Source organism: Zonotrichia leucophrys, chromosome 27, assembly GCF_028769735.1.
Source record: "Zonotrichia leucophrys gambelii isolate GWCS_2022_RI chromosome 27, RI_Zleu_2.0, whole genome shotgun sequence".
NCBI lineage: Eukaryota > Metazoa > Chordata > Aves > Passeriformes > Passerellidae > Zonotrichia > Zonotrichia leucophrys.
The window spans coordinates 1,230,965-1,248,347 of NC_088196.1; the positions used below are offsets into that span (position 1 = coordinate 1,230,965).

At 67.6% G+C, this 17,383-nt stretch overlaps 2 protein-coding genes across 5 annotated transcripts; one reads left to right on the forward strand and one right to left on the reverse strand.

Annotated features, from left to right (window-relative positions):
- Positions 1-1,785: 1,785 nt before the first annotated feature.
- Positions 1,786-8,474, forward strand: GRN (granulin precursor). Of its 3 annotated transcripts, none has more exons than XM_064733892.1 (14): positions 1,786-1,874; positions 2,863-2,966; positions 3,088-3,159; positions 3,258-3,342; positions 3,427-3,530; positions 3,612-3,759; positions 3,856-3,962; positions 4,546-4,660; positions 4,741-4,838; positions 5,499-5,741; positions 6,441-6,683; positions 7,400-7,642; positions 7,962-8,225; positions 8,297-8,474. In XM_064733892.1, the coding sequence occupies exons 2-14, from the start codon at positions 2,877-2,879 to the stop codon at positions 8,393-8,395; spliced, it is 1,911 nt and encodes a 636-aa protein (XP_064589962.1). In that variant the 5' UTR covers positions 1,786-1,874; positions 2,863-2,876; the 3' UTR covers positions 8,396-8,474. The 3 variants fall into 3 exon arrangements, with proteins under 3 accessions (XP_064589962.1, XP_064589964.1, XP_064589963.1); XM_064733893.1 differs by lacking the exon at positions 1,786-1,874 and adding an exon at positions 1,911-2,007; XM_064733894.1 differs by lacking the exon at positions 4,546-4,660 and having other exon boundaries at positions 4,704-4,838.
- Positions 8,475-8,518: 44 nt separating this feature from the next.
- On the reverse strand, positions 8,519-17,011 carry FAM171A2 (family with sequence similarity 171 member A2). Of its 2 annotated transcripts, XM_064733568.1 has the most exons (9): positions 16,828-17,011; positions 13,884-14,111; positions 13,041-13,133; positions 12,777-12,935; positions 12,525-12,701; positions 12,016-12,132; positions 11,655-11,781; positions 9,421-10,692; positions 8,519-8,811 (listed from the first exon to the last, which is right to left on the reverse strand). In XM_064733568.1, exons 1-9 carry the CDS (start codon positions 16,934-16,936, stop codon positions 8,757-8,759), a joined length of 2,337 nt encoding a protein of 778 aa, XP_064589638.1. In that variant the 5' UTR covers positions 16,937-17,011; the 3' UTR covers positions 8,519-8,756. The 2 variants fall into 2 exon arrangements, with proteins under 2 accessions (XP_064589638.1, XP_064589637.1); XM_064733567.1 differs by lacking the exon at positions 16,828-17,011 and having other exon boundaries at positions 13,884-14,459.
- Between the last annotated feature and the right edge of the window lie 372 nt (positions 17,012-17,383).

The window sequence follows — 17,383 nt, forward strand, 5'->3', positions numbered from 1 at the left end:
GATTTGGAGGGGTTGGGGGGCTTGGGAGGTTGAGGGCTTTAGAGGGGATTTTGTGGGATTGGAGGTGGATTTGGAGGGTGGGGGCTTGGGAGGTTGAGGGTTTAGAGGGGATTTTGTGGGGTTGAGGTGAATTTGGGGGTGTAGAGAGGGGTTGAGGGACTTGGAAGGGTTGGAAGGGGGCTTTAAAGGATTTGGAAGAGTTTGGAAAGTTGGAGGTGGTTTGGGGGAGTTAAAGTGGATTTCAGGGTGTTGGAGGGGTTGAAGGTCAAGGGAGAGGCTGGGGGGCCTGGGAAGGGATTGTGGAGGGAGGTTGGTATAGGCTGAAAGGGATTTGGAAGATTGGAGGTGTTTTGGGGGTTTGCAGGGGATTTGGGGTGTTGGAAGGGGAGGTTTTGGGGTTTAGGGAGGATTTGGAGGGAGTTGAAGAAGTTGGAGGGATGTTAAGGGGAGTTTAGGGGGTGTTGGAGTGGTTGGAAGAGGTTTTGGAGTGAATTTTGGAGTGAACCTCCCCTGGGACTGGGGAGGTCAGGGGGTGATTTGGGGGAGTTGGACAATGAGGGAATTGGTGTAGGAGGGGACATGGGAGTTTGGGAATGTTTGGAGTGGGTTGGAAGAGGGGTTTGGGGAGTATGACGGAGTTTGGAGGGGCATTGGCAGGGATTTAGGGGAGCTTGGAGGGGGATGGGAAAGTCTTGTAGACAGAGAGGTTGGAAGTTTTGGGAAGGGTTGGAGAGGTTGAAGTGGTCTTTGGGGCACAGGGGGTTGGAGGGGATTTGGAGAGAATTTAGGGGCACTGGTGGGCATTGGCAGGGAGGATGGGGGAGTTGGAGGGCAAAGATTGGAGTTTTGGGAGGGTCAGGGAGATTGGGGAGGACTGGAGGGGACTCTGGGGGCTGGTGGAAGTTTGTGGGGACTGGGGAGAATTTGGGGGACTGGGGTGTCTGGGGGTACTGCCTGCCCTGGGAGCAAGGCCTGGAGGGCTCCAAGGGGCATCTGTGCCCCTGAGAAGGGGCTCTGTGCCCCTGATGGGGTCTATGCCCCTGATGAGGGTCTGTGCCGGGGGGAGGGGGCCCGGAGCCGCACAGGGGGGCCCAAGGCTCAAGGCAGACAGAGGGGTCCCTGTCCCGGGCAGGGGGGTCTGTGGAGTCTGTGTGCCCTGGGCAGGGCCTCCTGTGCCCCGAGCAGTGCGGTCTGAGGGCTCCCCCCGTGCCCCGGGCAGGCTCCCTGTGCCCCAGGCAGGGCTCGCTGTGCCCCGGGCAGGAGAGTCTGAGGGGTCTGTACCCCGGGCAAGGCGGTCTGTTGTGTCCCCCCTCGGGCAGGGCGGTCTGAGGGCGGTCTGAGGGCTCCCTGTGCCGCGGGCAGGGCGGTCTGAGGGCGGTCTGAGGGCTCCCTGTGCCCCGGGCAGGGCGGTCTGAGGGCTCCCTGTGCCCCGGGCAGGGCGGTCTGAGGGCGGTCTGAGGGCTCCCTGTGCCGCGGGCAGGGCGGTCTGAGGGCTCCCTGTGCCCCGGGCAGGGCGGTCTGAGGGGTCTCCCTCCGGGCAGGGCGCTCTGTTGTGCTCCCCCTCAGTCTCTGAGGGCTCCCTCTGCCCCGAACCCCCCCCCGCTCTCGCCGCCCTCTGCCCCGGGGGGGAAGGGGGGTGCGGCCACGTGACCACCCGTCACGTGACAGGGGTGAAGCGGCCGCTGTGCCCGCCCCCTCACCCCTGGCTGGTCAATGGCAGCGCGGCGGGCTCGGCGGACGGCCAATGGTCGGCCGGGGGCGTGGCTTGCGGCCATCGGTGGGGGGCGGGGCTTGCTGCCAGGACCGGGAGAGGGAACTGGGAGCGCTGGTGGATACTGGGAGCGCTGGGAGACACGGGCACGGCAGACGGGGAGGTACTGGGAGCGCTGGGAGCTGCCAGGAGGAACTGGGAGTCACCGGAGGAACTGGGAGTCACGGGCGCCACTGGGAGACACTGGAGGAACTGGGAGTCACGGGGGCCACTGGGAGTCATCCGGAGACTGGGAGGTGCTGGGAGAGGAACTGGGAGTTACGGCAGCAACTGGGAGACACTGAGAGTCATGGGGCAGCACTGGGATTGCCCGGGAGGTCCCGGGAGTCATGGGAGAACACTGGGAGTACTGGGAGAACTACTGGGAGGCGTGCTGCGAGCACTGGGAGCACTGGGAACACTGGGGGTACTGGGAGAACACTGGGGGCACTGGGAGTCCCTAATGGGAGGTGTGCTGCGAGCACCGGAAGCACTGAGGGTACTGGGAGAGCACTGGGAACACTGAGGGCAATGGGAGAACACTGAGAGCACTGGAGGCACTGGGAGTACTGGGAGAGCACTGGAACACTTGAAGTACTGAGAGCAGTGAGGGCACTGGGAGTACTGGGAGCACTGAGGGTAATGGGAGCACTTGGAGTACTGGTGGTACTGGGAGCACTGGGTCTGGGGGATGTCGGGGGTCAGCCCAGCCCTGCCCGGGTGGGGGTGCAGTGCCACCAGTGTCCCCCCGAGCCCCCCCATGGCACACAAGCCCCGCGGCCGCCCTGGGTGGGGCAGGAGGTGTCCCCAGCGGGGAAAGGGAAGTGGCAGTGACAGTGATTGCGGGATGGGGGGCGGGGGTGCCCGTCTGGCACCACAGGGTGATCTTATCGGGGCACGGTTGGGGTGCCACACACCTCAGGGTTTCCCCGCTGTCTGTGGGTACCCCCAGCACCCTGAGGTGCCCCCCAGCACCCCGGGGTGGGGGCTGGCTGAGGGGGGGTGGGGCTGGGGCTTTCCCAACATATGACTGAAAGAAGAAGTGAGATTTGGGGGGCAGAACTGAGTGCTGAAAGGGGAAACTGAGGCCGGGGTTCGGGGGAGTCCCACAGGTGCTCCCAGAGCCATGAGGACCCTCCTGCTGCTGTGGGTGGCCCTGGCCGGCGCGGGGGCCCAGCTGCCCTGTCCCCATGGGGGACCCTGCCCCGTCACCCCGGTGAGTGTGCGGGGTTTGGGGAGTCGGGGGGGGTCTCAGCAAGAGACCCTGTGCCCCCCAGGCTCTGCCTGCCCAGTCGGGGGGGGGCTCAGCAGGGGATGTAACCCCCTGTGCCCCCCAGGCCCTGCCTGCCCCCAGTGCTCTGGGATGCCAGGACGGCTCATCGTGCCCCACCAGCTGCCAGCTGCCAGAGGTGAGCCCCCTCCCCTGTGCCTCAGTTTCCCCCTGTCCCTGCCGTCTGTGGGGCACTCCCTGACCCCCCTGCTCTCCCTCCCCCTTCTCTCTCCCCAGAGTGTCCCCTGTGCTGGGGGCCACCGCTGCTGTCCCCGAGGGTCCCACTGCAGCGCTGACGGGCAGTCCTGTGTCACAGACCTGGGTACGGGGACACGGGGGGTGGCTGGGGGGCAGGGTGGGCCTGGAGGGGACAGGATGGACAGGGGGGTGTCACCTGTCTCTGCAGCCCCCCGTGCTGTCCCCTGTCCTGATGGCCAGTCCGAGTGTCCCGACGATGCCACGTGCTGTGTGACGAGCAGCGGTGCCTGGGGGTGCTGCCCCATGCCCCAGGTACGGGGTGTGGGGACATGGGGACACTGAGGGGGGGCCTGGCACGGCCACCGCTGTGACGAGCACGGCTGGCACCCACAGGCTTCATGCTGTGCTGACAAGGTGCACTGCTGTCCCCACGCCACCGTCTGCGACCTGACCCGCGGGCGCTGCGTGTCCCCTGCCGGTGACACCGATGTCCCCATGGGCACAGCCTTCCCTGCCTGGAAGCGCCACCCCCCTGCCCCAGGTAAGGGCTGTGCCCTGGGAGTGCCCTCGCTGTGCCGTGCACTGGGCCGTGGTGACACCGTGTGTCCGTGGTGACACCGTGTGTCCCTCCCCTCAGTGGCGCTGCGCCAGGTGCTGTGTCCCGATGGCCGCTCAGCGTGTCCCGACGGGGCCACCTGCTGCCAGCTGTCCCCAACGCAGTACGGCTGCTGTCCCCTGCAGAACGTGAGTGCTGCCACAGCCCTGGACACCCCGGCATGGGCAGCTGTGCCAAACCTGTGTGTGCCCAGCACCCCAAACCTGCCACCCCCACTGAACACCCCAAACCAAGCACCCCATGCCAGGCACCAAATCCTGGCCTGTGCCAGGCACCGCAAACCAAGCACCCCTGTGCCAGCCACCCCTCACTGGGCACTCCAATCCAGCACCCCACACCCCAGCTCACACCAGTCACCCCATACCAGTCCATGCAGGCACCCCATTCTGGACACCCCACTTCCAATCACCCCACGATGATGCCAGGCACCCTATTTTGGGCACCAGTCATCCCACACCAGACTTGCTGGGCATCCTGGGCACCCCACCCTGTGCCATGTCCCCACACCAGGCACCCTGCACTGCCCCCCGTGCTGGGCACACCCTGTCCTTGTCCCCAGGGTCCCTGTCCCCCCATATCCCCCCCTCCCAGGCCATGTCCTGCAGTGCTGGGCAGCACTGCTGTCCCAAGGGCACCTCCATGCCATGTCCCCTCTGCTGTGCCCCCCTGTCCCCATCCCCAGGGTCCTTGTCACACCGTGTCTCCCCCCAGGCCGTGTGCTGCAGTGACGGGCAGCACTGCTGTCCCCAGGGCACCACCTGTGACCTGGTCCACTCCACCTGCACCTCCCTGGGGGGCTCTGCCTCCCTGGCAGCCCTGCCCACAGGTAAGAACCCCCCAGGGAGCAATCACTCCCTGTCCTGTCCCAGGGAGGGAACACCAGCCGTGACTGTCCCCTGTTCCCAGCTGGTGACATCAAGTGTGACGAGAGGACGAGCTGTCCCGATGGGAACACGTGCTGCAGGCTCAGCTCTGGGGCCTGGGGGTGCTGCCCCCTCGAGCAGGTACAAGCGTCCCCTGTGCCCCCAGGACACACAGATGTCCTTTGTCCCCCCCTGGGAGGGATAAGGACACATGTCCGCTGTCCCCTGGGTGGGATGAGGGCACATGTCCTTTGTCCCCCTGAGTGGGATAGGACACATGTCCTCTGTCCCCCTGGGTGGGATAAGGGCACCTGTGTCCAGTTCCACTGACAAGCACAAGGGTGGGAGTTCCTTGAACTTGCCTAGGACAAGGTTTGATGTCCCCTGTCCACCTTGGGAGGGACAAGGATGGGGTCCCCTGTGCCCCTCTGGGACTGGGAGATGTCCCCTAGGAGGGCTCCCATTCCCTGATGTCCAATGGGGAAGGGTGACACTCAATAACTTTGACATCCCCCAGTCAACCCCCCTGTACTGACTGGGACCAGTTTGGGGCTCCAGTGGCACGAGGTGGTGAAGGGACATCCTGGAAGCCACCAAGACGCTCAGGGACCTTCCTGAGTCCCACTGAGGGGGGAGGTCAGGAGTGGTGAGGGAGTCCCCACATCCCCCCCTCCTCACTGCTGGGGTGGGGAATGGGCATGGCAGGAATGGGCAGGAGGGGACACATTTGTCCCCCCTCCTGTAGGACTGGCAGTCCTGGTGGCATCCCCTATGCTCAGCCCCCCCTCTTTGCCCCCCCAGGCCGTCTGCTGCCCCGACCACGTGCACTGCTGCCCCCAGGGCTACACCTGTGACCCCGAGGGGGGCAGCTGCCTGCAGCAGGGGGGAGCCCGCCGGCCTTGGGTGCAGAAGACCCCAGCACTGCCCCACGGGGGACAGGTGACATCGGGGAATGTCAAATGTGATGAAACCACGAGCTGTCCCGACGGGACCACGTGCTGCAGGATGGGCCTGGGCACCTGGGGGTGCTGCCCCTTCAGCCAGGTGTGGGGGGCTCTGCCCATGGGGTCCATGGCTGGGTGGGGTGGGGGTCCTGGGGGTGCACCCAGGGGAGTGGGGGGTCCTGGACTGAGCAGATGGCTCAAGGGACCCTGAGTGTAGCACCTGCCTGGGGACATGGGAACGTTCACAGGGCACAGAGACTCCCTGTCCCCTCAGCAGCCCCATGGGCTGGGGGTCTCCTGTGCCCTGAGGGGACAAAGGCCCATGTTCCCTTTTCCCCAGGGGGTCAAGGCCAGATGCCCCCCCCCCCTTTGCTGCTTGAAGGATGAGGGCAGATGTCCCCTGTCCCCTGGGCAGGGTGAGGGCAGATGTCCCTTGTCCTCCAGGAAGGACAGAGTGGGCTCCAAACCCCTCATGTCCCCATGGGACACCGGGCCCCTTTGCTGGCCCCCAATCCCAGTCAGAACCCTCTCTGCTAACTGGGACCAGTTTGGGACTTCAGTGGCAGGGGGTGACGGAGGCTCACAAGGCCACTGGGGTGCTCAGGGACATTTGTGTGTCCCACAGAGGGGCAGAAGCATCACAAGGGGGTCCCCGTATCTGCCCCGTCAAAGGGGGATGGAGCCAGGCTGGGTCCAGGGGGGACACAGAACAGGGGAGGAGGGCACTTGTCCCCTGAAGGTCCCCAGCTGTGCTGCTGGGGGTCCCCTGTGCTCAGCCCCCCCCTCTTTGCCCCCCCAGGCCGTCTGCTGCTCCGACCTCGTGCACTGCTGCCCCCAGGGCTACACCTGTGACCCCGAGAAGGGCAGCTGCCTGAAGGGGGGGGCCACCCACCTGCCCTGGGTGCAGAAGATCCCAGCACTGCCCCACGGGGGACAGGTGACATCAGGGAATGTCAAATGTGATGAAACCACGAGCTGTCCCGACGGGACCACGTGCTGCAGGATGGGCCTGGGCACCTGGGGGTGCTGCCCCTTCAGCCAGGTGTGGGGGGCTCTGCCCATGGGGTCTATGACTGGGTGGGGTGGGGGTCCTGGGGGTGCACCCAGGGGAGTGGGGGGTCCTGGACTGAGCAGAGATTCCAGCAGGTCCTGGGGTGTCCTTGGAGGGGGGACATGGCTCAAGGGACCCTGAGTGTAGCACCTGCCTGGGGACATGGGAACATTCACAGGGCACGGAGACCCCCTGTCACCTCAGCAGCCCCATGGGCTGGGGGTCTATTGTGCCCCGAGGGGACAAAGGCCCATGTTCCCTTTTCCCCAGGGGGTCAAGGCCAGATGCCCCCCCTTTGCTGCTTGAAGGATGAGGGCAGATGTCCCTTGTCCTCCAGGAAGGACAGTGGGCTCCAAACCCCTCATGTCCCCATGGGACCCAGGGCCCCTTTGCTGGCCCCCAACCCCAGTCAGACCCCCTCTGCTAACTTGGACCAGTTTGGGACTTCAGAGGCAGCAGGTGACAGAGGCACACAAGGCCACTGGGGTGCTCAGGGACATTTGTGTGTCCCACAGAGGGGCAGAAGGGTCACAAGGGGATCCCCATATCTGCCCCCGTCAAAGCAGGGATGGAGCCAGGCTGGGTACAGAGGGACATAGAAGAGGGGAGGGCAGGAACAGGGGAGGAGGGCACTTGTCCCCTGGGGGTCCTCAGTTGTGCCGCTGGGGGTCCCCTGTGCTCAGCCCCCCCTCTTTGCCCCCCCCCAGGCCGTCTGCTGCTCCGACCTCGTGCACTGCTGCCCCCAGGGCTACACCTGTGACCCCGAGAAGGGCAGCTGCCTGAAGGGGGGGGACACCCACCTGCCCTGGGTGCAGAAGATCCCAGCACTGCCCCACGGGGGACAGGTGACATCGGGGAATGTCAAATGTGACGAAACCACGAGCTGTCCCGACGGGAGCACATGCTGCCGGCTGAGCCTGGGCACCTGGGGGTGCTGCCCCCTCGAGCAGGTGTGGGGGAGTCCCTGGGGGTTGGGGGGTACCCCAGGGGTGGGGTGTTGTCCTGGGGAGTGAGGATTTGGGAATGGAATGGAGGGGGTTGGGACAGGGCGTGACTGTGGGGGTGACCCTTTGGGGACAAGCAGGGCTGGGAGGCACAGGGAAATGGGACATTCCCATATTGGTCACTGGTACCCTCCATGCAGGCTCTGTGGGCAGCTTGGGGACAGTGTTTGGCACAGCCCCTGGGTCTCTGCGTACCTCTGTCCGTGGTACCCAGACCCGTGTCCCCCACTGTCACCCCACTGACCCCATCCTGTGTCCCCCCCAGGCCGTTTGCTGCGGGGACCACAAGCACTGCTGTCCCCGGGGCTACACCTGCAACGTGGCCACCGAGAGCTGTGAGAAGCTGCTGGCACCCACCCCCCTGCTGCCAACCCCCTCTGCCCCCCGGCGGGCACTCCCCGTCCCGCTGCGAGCCGCTGGCACCCGCCCGGGTGGCCTCGTGCCCTGCGGTGCCACTGGCTCGTGCCGCGGGGGCCAGCGGTGCTGCCAGGCCCGGGGAGGCTCCTGGGGGTGCTGCCCCTTCGCCCAGGTGAGTGGGGGGACACCAGGGTGGCAGTGAGGGTGGCATCACCCCCCTGCTCACTCCGTGTCTCTCTGCAGGGCTCCTGCTGCTCCGACGGCCGCCACTGCTGCCCCGCGGGGTCCCGCTGCACTGGAGGGGGCTGGGGGTGCAGCCCCCAGCGCTGGGACCTGCTCTGATGGCACTGGGGACACCACCAGCACCAGCACCCACCCCGCGTGCCACCACCCCAATAAATGGTTTCTAGGAGAAACTGCACCCGTGGCTCCTGGCAAGGGGGAAACTGAGGCAGGAGGCGGAGGCAGGGGGGATTTTGTGTGTTTAATATATTAATGCCTCTAAGGAGCAGGCAGGACGTGCAGGCAGGTGCAGGCAGCAGCTCCCTGCCCAGCCTGGCACCCGGGGGGATCCCCATGGCCCCCCTCTGTGCCAGCCTGGCCCCAATGACCCCTCTTCATCCTCACCACGTAGAAAACGTTTAGAAACACGAGTTAAAATCCAAAGGGGGATGAGGGTGGGGGGACAGGGGCCCCCTGGCTCCTATGGCAGCTTGGAGGCACCGCTGGCTCGGGGGGCAGTGCCAGCCCCCCCTGTCCTGCAGGGACACAAAAGGGGACATGGGTCAGGATTGGGGGGACATGGAGCATGCAGTTCCCACCCCCAAAAGAACAGGGATGGTGGTGTTGGGTGGACACGGAGGGAACAGGGGCAGCAGGATCCCGTGGGGCAGAGCCTGGTGGCACAGGGTGGGGGTCCCGAGCAGATGGGGACATGGGTGGCCTGGGTGTGGCCTCTGGTCCCTCCCATGGCAGAAAGGGACCATGGTGGTGGGATGGGATGGTGGTGGGAGAGGACAGTGACAAGGCAGGATGGTGGGGAAGGTGGTGGGATGGCAGGATAGGATGGGACAGTGACAGGACAGGCTGGTGGGAGGGTGGGATGGGGATGACAGCAGTGGGAGGAGATGATGGCTGTGTGGGACTGTGGTGGGATGGGACTGATGGGGCAGGATGATGGATGGGATGGTGCTGGGATGAGATGGCAGTGGGACGGCAGCGATGACAGAGGATGGTGGTGGAAGGAGACGGTGGCTGGGCAGGACAGTGGTGGGCTGAGACGGGTAACAGCAGCACTGTCCCCATCTCAGCTCCCCCTTGGGACTTGCCCTCACCCCGGACCAGGGGCTCGCCCTCCCCACACTCACTTGACATTGAACACCATCAGAGGCCGCTCCTCCCGCTTCTGCCAGGGGCTCTTGCGGTCGCCCCCCTCGTCGGCCCCGTCGCCCGCCTCGGTCAGCGCCTCCTCCTCGGGGCTGGTCAGGGAGTCTCGGGGGGCTTCGCTGGCGCTGCTGCGGCCGCTGCCGCCGCCCCGCCGCCCCCCGCTGCCCGCTTCCAGCAAGGGGGCGAGCGAGCTGTCCTCGGGGGAGGCTGCGGGCAGCGGGGGCCGGGGCCCCCCGTCCTCCTCCCCGCCTCCGGCGGCCCGGGGGAGGCGGGGAGGGGGAGCTGGACCGGGGCCCCTCTCGCTGCCCTGCAGGTCGATGTAGGAGTGCCGAACCTGCGAGGAGCGCCCGTCCAGGGACACGAACCAGGCTCTGGGCGGTGGCGGCCCCGCCAGTTCCAGGAGCTGCTGCCCGGCCAGCGCCTGCAGCTCCCCGTTGAGCTGGGCCACCGCCGACCCGTCCAGCAGCACCGGGATGGCCACCGAGCCGCTCACCGGTTGCGGGGCACGAGCCCCGGCCCAGTTTTCCCCTTCCTCGAAGGGCTGCCCGGAGGAGGGGGGGGGCGGGGGCGCGGCCGTCGCCGCCGTCGAACCGGGGCCCCCGTCGGCTTCGGGGGGACCCTCGGGCTCGCCGGGCGCCAGGCGCATGTAACGGGCGGGGATGAGCAGGGTGGGCATCACCCCCCGGTAAACATCCTCGGGGCCCCCGCCGCGCTCCAGCGGCCCGCAGAGCAGCAGCGGCCCGGGGGGGGCCAGCGAGGGCGGCCGCGGGGGCGGCTCGGGCAGCGGGTGCTCGGCGGGCTGCGGCCCGTAACGGGAGAACGAGGGCGAGGGCGGCCGCGGGCCGAAGGCGGCCGTGCCGCGGGGGTGCTCGTCGGGCGGCTGCAGCCCGTCCACCGAGCGGGCGGCCCTGAGGCCGAAGGCTTCGCCGGAGCGCCCGTAGTCCTCATGGGCGGCGGGCGGGCGGCGGCGCGGGCCCAGCGTGGCCGCCGGGGGCCTGAGGCCTGCGCGGAGCGGGGCCGGGGCCGGCGGCTGGAAGAAGTCCGGCCGGGCCGGGGGCAGCTCGCGGGTGGACGGGGCCAGGCTGGGCGTGGGCAGGTCGGTGTCGCCCCCCGAGGAGGCGGTCTCCAGGTGGCTGCCCCCGCACAGGAGGTCCAGCTGGGACACCGAGGTGGCCTGGTCCCGGCGCGCCGCGTCCAGCGGGCCCGGCAGCGGCAGCTTGCGGTGCTGAGCCCGCGGCTTCAGGCAGCGCCGCCTGCGGGGACACGGCGGGTCGTGGGTGCCCCTGCTCCCCTCTCCCTCACCCGCTGGAAGGAGCTAGAGGAGGGGGCTACAGGGCACCCAGGGGTGCTGAGGAGTGATGTGTCACCCCCCAAATCCAGTTATAGGCACCCAGGGGTGCAGGGTGTCACCCCTGTGTTCCCTGTGACACCTTGTGTCACCCTCCCAAATCCAGTTATAGGGCACCCAGGGGTGCTGGGGAATGGTGTGTCACCCCCCAAATCCAATTAAGGCACCCGGGGTGCTGGGAGTGCTGTGTCACCCCCAAATGCAGTTATAGGCACCAGGGTGGGTGTCATGGGTGCACCCTGTGTCAGCCCCTATGGGACCAGCTGCTGGGAATGGTGTGTCACACCCCCCAAATCCAGTTATAGGGCACCCAGGGGTGCTGGGGAATGGTGTGTCACCCCCCAAATCCAGTTATAGGAAACCCAGGGGTGCTGGGTGTCAACACTGTGTCCCCTGTGACACCCCTGTGTCACCCCCATATCCAGTTATAGGAAACCCAGGGGTGCTGGGGAGCGGTGTCCCCCCTCCCAAGCCAGTTGTAGGACACCCAGTGTTTCTGGAGATCAGCGTCTGGCTCCCAAATCCAGCTAAAGAGCACCCAGAGGTGCCACAGGCTGGTGCCTCCTCCCCGTAGCCAACTAGAGGGCATTTGGGGGTTCCAAGGGGTGGTGACTCCCCCAGAATAGTTACAGGGCACTCAAGGGTGCCACAGGCTGGTGCCTCCTCCCCATAGTCAACTTTAGGGCACTTAGGGGTGCCTTGGGGTAGTGCCCCCCTTCCCAAAGGCAGATATGGGGCACCCAGGGGTACCTGGAGGATGCTGCCCCTCCTATAACCAGTTTTAGGGTGCCAGGAAATGGTCCCCCCGGGGTTACAGGTGGGTGCTGACCCCCATTTCCACCCCCGTGCCATGGGCAGGACACTGACCTGCAGTAGTAGATGAGGAGGCAGAGGAGGATGAGGACGAGCAGGGCCAGGGCACCCAGGATGGTGAGGAGGAAGATGGTGTGGTAGGTGGTGATGTCTGTCACACCCGCTGCCATCGCCACCAGCCCTGGGGACAGCAGGGTCAGAGGGGGATCCCCCCTGAGGGTACCCCGGGGGGCTGCAGTGTCCCCCCAGCCCAGCCAGCCCCGGGGACAATGGGACATGGGACAGCCCCCACCCCACCAGAGCAGCCCTGGGACAGGGGGGGCAGAGAGGGGAGCACCCCAAGGTGCTGCCACTCCCTCCCCATCCAGCCTGTCCCCAGAGCCAAGGGACACAGGGCACTCAGGTGTCACCTTACCCGTGCTGGGGGAGGGCAGAGCCGCTGCCCAGTATCCCAGCTGGGAGGAGACGAAGGTCCAGTACAGCTGCCGGCCCTCCTTGCGGATCAGCCCCGTCCCGTTCCTGACCCACAGCCCTGCGGGGACACACCGGGATGAGGTCCCCCACCTCATCACCCCCCGACCCCGAGCAGGAGCTGTGTCCCTTCTGTCACCCCCAGCAGGAGCTGTGTCCCTTCTGCCACCCCCGAACAGGAGCTGTGTCCCTTCTGTCACCCCCCAACAGGAGCTGTGTCCCTTCTGCCACCCCCAGCAGGAGCTGTGTCCCTTCTGCCACCTCCAGCAGGAGCTGTGTCCCCTCTGCCACCCCCCAACAGGAGCTTTGTCCCTTCTGCCACCCCCCAACAGGAGCTCTGTCCCCTCTGCCACCCCCCAACAGGAGCTTGTCCCCTCTGCCACCTCCACCTGTGTCCCCTCTGTCCCCCCAACAGGACCTGTGTCCCCTCTGCCACCTCCAGCCGCCACTCACCGCTCTTGGGGTCAAACCTCCAGGCTGGCACACTGGTGGCCACCACGGCCGCGGCGTCGGGGCCCAGAGGGACGGACAGATGGACGGGGCCGGCCAGCGGCACCTCGGTCCCGTTGCCGGTGAACAGATGGACGCTGACAGCCGCCACCGGCGCCAGCTCCAGCCACGTGCCATTGCCTGGGGGACAAGGACATCCCTAAGGGGTGGCACACAGGGTGCCCCCCCCACCCCAAATCCCCGTGTCCCCCGTACCGCTGCCGTCCTGCTCGGCCCCGAGGAAGGCGGGGAAGGCGCGGGCCGGGCCGGGGCCGGAGGCGGCCGTCAGGGACGCGGCCAGCTGGCTGTAGGTGGAGCTGCGGGGCAGGCGGGCTGCCCGCCGGGGAAACTGCGCCCACGGCTGCCCACGGCCACCTGCGGGGACACGGAGGGTGGCAGCACCCGGGGGATGGAGGTGTCACCGCCGCCGTCCCCGTGGTTCGGCCGGTGGTGGCACCCAGGGACACCCCCCTGTCTCACCTGGGGATCCCAGGAGGATCTGGACCAGGTCCTCGTAGAGGATGAGCGTGGCCGGGCGCTCCGGGAGCAGGTAGAGGCTGATGGAGGCGTAGACTGCAAGGGGAAGACGGGGTGGTGGACCCCAAAAATACCCGGACCCCAAAAATACCAGGACCCCAAAAATACATACACCTGGAGCCCCAAAAACCACACCTGGTCCCCAGAATACACACACAGACCCCAAAAATGCACACACCTGAATCCCCAAAATACCCACAGCTGGAGCCCAAAAATACACACACCCGGACCCCCAAAAATACACCCGGACCCCAAAATACCAACACGTGGACCCCAAAAATACCCACACCTGGACCCCCAAAATGCATACACCCGCACCCCAAAAATACACACATCTGGACCCCAAAATACTTGGGGGCCACCAGGACATGGTTGTCCCCTCCCAAAGGGGCCAGACCCCTCCCAAACACTTTTCTGTAAGGGACCCCTATGCTGAAACCTGTTAGGGATCCCCTGTAAGTAAGGGACTGAGGTCCCAGTAAGGGACTGAGCACCCCACACCAGGGCTCAGAGCCCCGCAGTTGGGAATTTAGGACCCCAGATAAGACCCAGAACCCTCAGGAAGGGATTGGGGATCCCCCATCATGGCTCAAGAAGGGATTGGGGATCCCACATCATGGTTTAGGAAGGGACTGGGGATCCCCCATCATGGCTCAGGAAGGGATTGTGCCCCCCAGACAGTCCCAGACACCCCAGTAAGGGATTGTGCTCCCCAGACAGTCCCAGACACCCCGGTAAGGGACAGGGGACCCCCAGCCCAGGAGGGCTCAGGGCTCGGTGACTCACGTGGCAGTTTGGTGACACGCCAGGGCACAGAGGCGGTGACATAGCCGCGGCGGGCGGCGGTGACGAGCAGCCAGGAGCCCAGGCGGTAGGGCACGGGCAGCACCGCCGAGCCCGCCTGGTCCGTGCTGCCCGCGGCCAGCGCCGAGCGGCCGCCGAACACGTCCAGGGCCGCCTGCGGCAGCGGGGCCAGCGAGCCGCTCTCCAACACCTGCACCCGCAGCAGCACCTCTGGGGACACGGCACAGGGACACGGCGTGGGCATGGGGGACAGGGTGGGGGGGAGCACAGTCACCGTCCCAGAGGGCACAGCCATCGTCCCAGCAGGGTGGGACACAAACCAGGAGTCACAGACACTGTCCTGCATGGCCACCATCCCAGAGGGTCATGGCCACCATCCCAGTGGTTCACAGCCACCATTCCAGAGAGTCATGGGCACCATCCCAGTGGTCCATGGCCACAATCCCAGTGGTTCATGGCCACCATCCCAGGGAGTCATGGGCACCATCCCACGTGGTCATGGCCACCATCCCAGCAGGGTGGGACACAAACCAGGGGTCATGGCCACCATCCCAGTGGTTCACACCATCACCAGGGTCACAGCCACCATCCAGGGGGTCATGGGCACATCCAGGGAGTCATGGCGACCATCCGGGATATGGGCACACCAGGTGGTGGGACCTGTCCTGCTGGGTCATGGCCACCATCCCCATCACAGGAGATCATGGCCACCATCCCAGTGGTTCACAGCTACCATCCCAGGGGGTCATGGGCACCAAACCAGGGGGCACAGCCACCATCCCAGGGACTCATGGGCATCATCCCAGGGAGTCATGGGCACCATCCTGATGGATGATGGGCACCATCAGGTGGTGGGACCTGTCCTGCTGGGTCATGGCCGCCATCCCAGGGGTGTCATGGTCACCATCACAGTCACCATCCTGGTGGGTGATGGTCACCACCCCTGCTAGGTGGTGGGACCTGTCCCACTGGATTACAGTCACCATCCAAGCAGGACGGTGGGACCCACCCTAACAGGTCACAGGTGCCATCCCAGAAAGCCATGGGCACCATCCTGGTGGTGGTGGCCAGGTGGTGGGACCCATCCCAGTGCCCAGCATGCCCAGCAGGTCACAGCCATCACCCAGGGGGGTCACAGGCACCACCCTGGCAGGTCACAGGTGCTCCCCAGCAGGCAGCAGGCACCATCCCAAAGAGGTGTGAGCATCACTGCTGTGCCACCCTGTGCCCCCCTGATGCCGTGCCACCCGGGGAGGTGCACCCACTCACATCACCCTCACCCCCCCACCAAAGGCCACCCCCAGGTGCTGCTCACTCCCATCCCAAGGCCAGGGGGTCTGGAACCCAGCCGGCCCCACAGCAGCAGGGGGAGGGATCCCCCCGGCCATTCCCCACTGCAGGGCCCGGCTGGAGGGCGGGGGGGACCCCAAACCCCCGCGTGCCCCCGGCCCCCCCGAGCCAGCGCCATCCCGCGCATGATCCGCAGCCCTTGGCAGCGGTCCCGGCTCCGGCGCCGTCACCCAGGCAACGACCTCCTTCATCCCTTCATCCCGCGCCCCGGGGCTGCCGCCGGGCCCCCCGCAGCCCCGGAGCCCCCCGCTCCACCGGGCACCCCCACCGACCCGCCCCGGCCCAGATGCGGCCCAGATGTGGCAATGGGCGAGGAGTGGGGGAAGATTGGCAGCAGCTGCTCCGGGGATGCACGGGGCGGGCTCGGCAATGGAGGGGCTGGGGGCGTCCCCTGCATGGCGGGGACAGCCGGCACCCGCGGGCAGGAATGTCCCCGCAGCTGCCGGGGACAGCTGGCATCAGAGGGGGCCATGGTAACACCCCAGCGCGGGGACACAGCACAGGCATCGCCCCGTCCCCACTCTGTCCCCCCGCCGCCACCAAAGGGTCCCCAAGGGTGCTGCTGCCACTCCGAGCGGCACCGGCGCCTCGCTGGCTCCCCAGTGCCCACCAGTGTGACCCCGGTGTCCCGTGAGCAGGGCGGGGGTGCCAGGCCCTGGGGTGGCACTGAGGAGCGCTGTCGTGTCTGTCACCCCGCGGGGACGGGGATGGGCAGGGGTGACGCCAGCGGGAGCTGAGCCAGCACAGACAGACGGGTCAGGGACCCCCCCGTGAGCCCCGGGCACGCCTCACCCTGGCACAGGAGGGTTTGGGGTGCATGGGGGGTCACAGGGGACCCCGAGGCCCACCCTGCCTGACGGATGCACCCCCATCATCCTGCACCCCCGGCTGCTGCTCAGGACCCCCTGCACCCCCTGACCCGGGACCTGCACCCACCATCAGACACCCCCAAGCTCTGCTCAGCACCCCCACCCACCCCCCCGCACCCCAAAGCTCTGCCCACGATCCCCACCCAACTTCCTTCACCCCCCCCTGGTTTGTGACGCCCACCCACCATCGCGACCCCCTGGCACTGCCAGGCCCCCCACCCATCACCGCCCTCCCGCCGGTGGCCAGAACCGCCCGGGGACCCGGAGACAGCCGGACAGACAGACGGGGGTGCGGCCGGACAGACAGAGCCGGGGATGGACGGGGGGTGGGCGGGCAGGGATGGGGGTGTCGGAGCCGGGCGGGGCCGGGCTTTGGGGTGCGGGGGGCGTCGGGGCGGGGGGCGGGAGCGGGTTCGGAAGCCAAGGGACGCCGGGGGATGCCGGGGCGGGGGTGATGCGGGGATGGGGGGGCCGGTGCCGGCATCGATCGATCGATCGGGGGGCGGTGCGCGGGGGGGCGACGGGATTCAAAGGATGCCGGGGGGATGCGGGCGCGGGGCTCGGGCGGGCCCGGGGGCGCCGGTGGGGCTGGGGCGGTGCGGGGCAGGGGGTGGGGGCCGAGGGATGCCGGGGGGATGCGGGCGCGGGGACAACGCGGGGGTGTTGCCGGCGGCGCCCCCCGCCCCGCACACAAAGGCCGCTCTCACCGTGCGCTCCCGGCTCCGCCGCGCCCCGCGCCCGCCGCCCGCCCGCGGCCGCCAGCAGCAGCAGCACCGGCAGCGGCGGCAGCGGCGGCAGGAGGCGGCGGGGCCGCATGGTGGCTCCGCGCCGTTACCCCGCCATGCCCGGCCCGCCCGGCCCGTCCGCCCGCCCGCCGCGGGGACCGGGCTCCACCTGCCGGAGCCGCCGGGCACGACCGCCCAGCGCCCACCCCCGGAGCGGCACCGCCCCGGCACCGGGACCACCCCCGGCACCGCCCCGAGACCCCCGGACCAGCCCCTGGCACCGCCCCAGAGCTCCGGTACCGCCCCCTGCAGTGCCCGAGAGCCGGGACCCGTCCCCGATACCGCAACCGACACCGGCACCGCTCCCCGGCACCGCTCCGGCACCCGGACCCGTCCCCGGTACCGGCACCGGCATCCCGGGACTGACCCCGGTGTCCGCAGCGGCATCTCAGGAGGCACCCCGACATCGGCACCGACCCCCGGATCCACTGCTCGAGCCCCGGCACCAACCCTGGTACCGATCCCGACCCGCTGTACC

Excerpts from the sequence above, each read along its gene's own strand:
- GRN (XM_064733892.1), top strand. The coding sequence starts at position 2,877 with ATGAGGACCCTCCTGCTGCTGTGGGTGGCCCTGGCCGGCGCGGGGGCC. Across the intron at positions 3,343-3,426 it reads GTCCTGTGTCACAGACCTGG|CCCCCCGTGCTGTCCCCTGT; the intron begins GTACGGGGACAC and ends CTGTCTCTGCAG. Across the intron at positions 7,643-7,961 it reads GGTGCTGCCCCCTCGAGCAG|GCCGTTTGCTGCGGGGACCA; the intron begins GTGTGGGGGAGT and ends TGTCCCCCCCAG.
- FAM171A2 (XM_064733567.1), bottom strand. The coding sequence starts at position 14,256 with ATGGTGGCCATGCAGGACAGTGTCTGTGACTCCTGGTTTGTGTCCCAC. Across the intron at positions 10,693-11,654 it reads CTCCTCATCTACTACTGCAG|GCGGCGCTGCCTGAAGCCGC; the intron begins GTCAGTGTCCTG and ends GTGTCCCCGCAG. Across the intron at positions 8,812-9,420 it reads CTGATGGTGTTCAATGTCAA|GACAGGGGGGGCTGGCACTG; the intron begins GTGAGTGTGGGG and ends GTGTCCCTGCAG.